Source organism: Apium graveolens, unplaced genomic scaffold (genome assembly GCF_009905375.1).
Source record: "Apium graveolens cultivar Ventura unplaced genomic scaffold, ASM990537v1 ctg5264, whole genome shotgun sequence".
In the NCBI taxonomy this organism is placed as follows: Eukaryota; Viridiplantae; Streptophyta; class Magnoliopsida; order Apiales; family Apiaceae; genus Apium; species Apium graveolens.
The window spans coordinates 1-5432 of NW_027418896.1; the positions used below are offsets into that span (position 1 = coordinate 1).

The 5432-nt window shown below is 33.7% G+C and overlaps 1 protein-coding gene across 7 annotated transcripts; it reads left to right on the forward strand.

Moving 5' to 3' along the window:
* Positions 1-1289: 1289 nt before the first annotated feature.
* Positions 1290-4702, forward strand: LOC141702520 (mitochondrial import inner membrane translocase subunit TIM44-2-like). 7 transcript variants are annotated; one of them, XM_074506188.1, is made up of 6 exons: positions 1290-1608; positions 2385-2479; positions 2583-2651; positions 2839-2911; positions 3662-3804; positions 4314-4702. In XM_074506188.1, the coding sequence occupies exons 1-5, from the start codon at positions 1495-1497 to the stop codon at positions 3674-3676; spliced, it is 366 nt and encodes a 121-aa protein (XP_074362289.1). In that variant the 5' UTR covers positions 1290-1494; the 3' UTR covers positions 3677-3804; positions 4314-4702. The 7 variants fall into 7 exon arrangements, 4 of the variants coding, with proteins under 4 accessions (XP_074362289.1, XP_074362290.1, XP_074362287.1 ...); XR_012567163.1 differs by having other exon boundaries at positions 1290-1596; positions 2385-2651; XM_074506189.1 differs by lacking the exon at positions 2839-2911.
* Positions 4703-5432: the final 730 nt, after the last annotated feature.

The window sequence follows — 5432 nt, forward strand, 5'->3', positions numbered from 1 at the left end:
AGACCAAACTTTGTTTGCGGTACTGTCCCGAATGAAGTATCGATGCTTTTAAAATAAAATTTCGACGATGCGTCTGTACGGATGTTAAAAACAGTCGATTTTAGGCATCTACCATCATTATTATGTTTTTATATTTATTTTGCGAGATTTTATATCAGTCAAATCAGTCATAATAGACCAAGGCCTGTTTGCGCTGCTGTCCCGAATGAAGTATCGATGCTTTTAAAATAAAATTTCGATGATCCAGCCGTACGGATGTTAAAAACAATCGATTTTAGTCGCGTACCATCATTATTAGGTTTTCATATTTATTTGCGAGATTTTATATCAGTCAAAACAGTCATAATAGGCCAATGCCTGTTTGCGCTACTGTCCCGAATGAAGTATATATGTTTTTAAAATAAAATTTTGACGATCCGTCCGTACGGATGTTAAAAATAATTTATTTTAGAGGTGTACCATCATTATTAGGTTTTTTTTATATTTATTTTGCGAGATTTTATATCAGTCAAAGCAGTCATAATAGACCAAGATCAAGTCATGTTTGCTCTACTGTCCCGAATGAAGTATCGATGCTTTTAAAATAAAATTTGGACGATTCGTCTGTAGGGATGTTAAAAACAATCGATTTTAGGCGCGTACCATCATTATTAAGTTTTTTTATATTTATTTTACGAGATTTTATATCAGTCAAAGCAGTCTGAATAGACCAAGCCCTGTTTGCGCTACTATCTATTTTAGGGTGTACCATCATTATCATAATATAACAGTCAAAATAGACTAACCTCCAAAGTGCACTATTTTTTAAATCTGTTATTGATTTTGATTTTAATTATGATATTAATTTTGATTTATGAAAATATCCATAAATATGACAACTTTTTTTCTTTCATGTTTTCTTTTTAAACAAAATATAATATGTTTAAAAAAACTTATACTTTTTAAAATTGTAAGAATAAAAGTAAATTCATATATTTACATGAAAAATGGAAGATATTCATTTTATTTACATGTAAGTAGGTATTTCTAAAAATATTAAAAATAAATTAATAAATAACATTTTTATGAGCTTTGATTTTTTTTTCTTACTCAAGCAAAAACGATACATACTCGGACTTTAAGAGCAAAATCAAAATCTAACAAAAAAACCTAATCCAACTGTTCTAAGATGTGCCAGCTCATCGATCCGTGTGAAACAAACAGATCTTGTGGTATATACACATTCACAAATCAATCTATCTCTCTCTCTTTTCCCCCAATTCTCAAACCGTAAATTCCCAAAACAGCAAAGAAGTCCGCCGAGAAGAAGATAGTAGCCAAGAAAACTCAGGCGGAGAAGACCAAGGACAAAACCTGGAGTTTCGAGGAGCTATACGCAAAGGCGAGTTCGAGTTCCAGGACCTTTGGTGGTGGCATCAGCGAATTCTAGTAGCTCAAATGGAAAATCTGGAGACCGAAACGCTACGGTGTTGATAGAGAGTACTTTTAAAGGAAATGAGAGATGTTGCTCCGATGAGCGATGCGGACTCTAAGACTACAGGTCTAAGCATTCCGAGACGGAGCAGCGGAGACGAAGCAAGATTAACGAGAAGCAAGGTTCTTTTTGAGGTGTCAATTTGTTATTTTTTTCGTATTGATGATTGTGTTTTTATGGTAATTTGAATTGTGGTTTAATTCCAGGATTATAAAGAGGTTTAGGTAATTGTAATTTCACCTTTGGTGTTCTACATGTTTCTTACTTTACTTTTCTACAATCTGCCCCCATCCAACTACTAGAGGAACGTCGATTGATGATACCTTTCACCTTACTCTGGAATTCAATTCTTGGTTTGATCACCGTTAATATACTTGGTTTCGCAAACAAGACACTTTGATCTGACTTTAGTTATACATGTATAGTATACATTCACCTTATGTACCATCCTATAGCTTCGGCAGGCCTTCATCAAAATCAAGTGAAAAATTAGAACTTGATCACATCTGGTTCTACATATAATTTTAATTAGCCAACATCAAGAATCAAGATTAAATATGGGTAATTGTTGTGTTTCTTCTGCTTCTTCTTCTGTTAATCAGACTCCATATTCCACAAGCCACATCAGCTCAGGTACCACACAGTTATTCTCTCTGACTTTCTTTTGGCTAATCCGTACATGTCTGATGATTCTTATAACAATCTCATAATTATGTAACTCTTGTTTAGTTGTAAAGTCTCTGTCTTTTTACTTTGGTGTTGATCTTGATCATATTTGGAAGTGTTATAACAATTTAAGATTCTGAATTACAACATGTTAATATGTAATCAACTTTGTTCATTAGATTCTAGTTGATGATGATTATATTCCGAGGATTTTTCTTGATTTGCTGTAAATTTTATATTTTAGGAGTTATATCACAGACAATCAGCAACACAACATCTTCAGGAGGCAGCAATGTTTCTGGGAATAGCCAGTTCTCGGCATCAAGTGGAGGGTCAGAGGTGTGTCCTAGTTGTCAGATATTGCCAATTCCTAATTTGAAGGTGTTCACTTAGGCAGAACTAAAGATTGCAAGTTAAATCACTTCTTCCACTTCTGCAACAGTATCAACGAGAGCGTCTTTGGGGAAACAGCTGCTGGAATATCAGTTAAAGAAATACGTCGTCGAGATCCGTATGATTACATTCTTGTTTTTGTTACTACATTATACTCCCTCTGTCCCATCTTAACTGATGTTTGACTCTCCGATACACATATTAAGGTGACAAAAGGTGAAAATTAATTAAAATGAGCCGGAGGGAGTATCTAGTACTGATCTTGTCCAGCCCACTAATAGTCATAATATGCAATTTCCTGTTAGATCTTTCTCGTTGCCAGAATTTAGGGACGAGGTTCAAGAAGTTGTCAGGCCAATCCTCAATGCTTACTATAAAGTAAGTCTTACGTTCTTATTAGAAGTTGGGTAGATATTCACATTCTGTCGATTTGTAATCTTGGGTGCACTTATATAATATTTGTTCCCTTAAAAAATAAATAAATGTAATATTTGTTTTTATATATAAAGTGGATAAGGACTGCATTTCTAACATTAATTAGCAACTTTTGCCCTTAATTTTATTCATATATTATTATATCTGTAAAAGCACATGTCTGGACATGTGTATATCATACTCATAGTGAACTTTACTTAAAGGGAGATGTCAAATTTCTGAAGAAGTATTGTATCCCTGAAGTAATTGAACCGTGTAGTGCAGAACACAAGGCTTATGCAAGCCAAAATATTGTAGTTGATAAAAAGGTAAAATAGACCAAATCCAGATGGATTCTCTTGCTTCGGATGATAGTGTTTTTTTTTCATGTGGTCTGATTTACTTGGTAAATCTTGAGCTGTTTTTTTTAAAATGGTCAAATCTTTTGGGTTTTTATTTCTGCATTATTTACATGTCTTTATTCTGAGTTGCTTAATCATTTCTTATCTTAGCTGAATACATACGTGAAATTTATGTGATGTAATACTTCTATGAATAAAGCATGAGTATTGTTTTCACACCTTTCTCATCCAAATCTTGTTAAACTGGTGGGACAATCTCATTGTCTTCTATACTACAAGAAAGGCAGTAGTAAGTCGGCCTTTGTGTCTTTAACCAGAGTCTGACAATCTCATTGTCTTCTATACTGAGCAGGAGGATGCTCTGTGATGCCACTTCCATGGGAAATACGCTTAAAGATTTTGATTGGAGCTGCTAGAGGTCTAACATTCTTACACGCAGCAGAAAAAAAGATAATATATAGAGACTTCAAAGCCTCAAATATTTTACTGGATGGGGTAAGTATAACCAGTACAGTAGGTTGGTTTGTCCGTGCCAACAGGGGCATAGCCAGTAAAACCAATTACTCGGTTCAAAAAGTCAGAAAATAAATTCAAGTATATTTAAATAATTAATATATAGATATAATTGCAAGACAAATTGTAATATTAATAATATATAACTAAGTACATCAATTCCATAATTATATTACAAGCAACAGAATTACAAGTTCAAATTAGGCAGAGTGACTGCATAATAATATTCATTATATTTCATTTATCTTGCGAATAGAGAATTTGCTAAGCAAGTTACTTTATTAGCATAAATAGATCAATTTGTCTGGGAATCCTGATTACTTTAGATTGTGACTTTTTGCAATATTTGAATATTAGAATCCTGATTAGTTTTCTTACAATCATTCACCTAACTATTTTTTTCCGATAGTTCCTATAGTTTGCGTATTATTTATTTATGTCATACAACATAGCTAATCAAGTCACTAACTAATGTCGGTAATCAATTTCAGCATTGTAAGCAGGAATTCAGCGTGGATTGGATCCTGATTCTGATAATCTATCAATTATCATTGAGTCGCTTACTTTGACAGCGGACCTGAAAGAGAGTATTGCATTAGAAAAGGAAAGGATGAGAGTTGTGACTAATAAAAGCCAAGGGCATATAGATCTTACTAACCAGCTGGTTCGTGGCAGAGCAGTAACAAGATTCTACAGAAATGGGTAAAATGGACGTCAAATTTGTCAGCACAGCTGAAGAATCTGAAATATGTGCTCTCTCTTTTCCGTGTTGCTAAAGTAGCTTCCAGATTAATTAGTTAAGTTAATTGTGATTCCTGTATAATAGACTTGTAATGTTTGTAGATTAGTAGATTAGTTCATCAGTACTGGTGATATTGTATTGTGATAACATTGACTTTGATTGGAAAAAAGTTCTATATAGAACTGGGATTTAATTTATGCAGAAAGTATATTTCAAATTTTGTCCATTGTTACTCTGTTGCAATAGGTATTAAAAATGTTGCAAATAGGTACTAAAAATTGTTGCAAAAGGGTCATGTGTTAAGCTGGACCCACATGTCAGTGGGCCCCACATGCCAGTGGGCCCCACCTGTCAGTATCCCACATGTCAGTGGGCCCCACATTTTTCACGTTGCAAAGTGCCATGTGGCAGTCCACGTGGCAGTCCACTTGTCAGTTTGACCCCTTTTTTTTTGCCATGTCATTGTTTTTTGTAACATAATTTTTGGTGTTGCCCTTGATATGAAAATGTTGCCTTTGAAGCTTAAGGCAACGCCAAAAATACTAACATCACAAAAGTGTTGCCGTAGAAAATTTTTGGTCTGTTGTAACATTTATTTGGCATGTTGCAACGTTTGTGGAATGATACAGAAGACCACTTTTGGTGTAGTGTTTTCCTAAATTTTTCTATTCATGACATGTAAGATCAACTTAATTTTTTTTGTAAATTTTTCGTATGACTAAAACCGATATATCTTATCATCCATATAGTTGGATCATTGAAAAAATCATTTAAAAAAATTATGTGGTTCATCGAGAACAAAATATCATGTGTGGGAGTATTATTACTTTTTTTGAGTTTGATTTGTTCTTTTGGCTAGCTATTATTT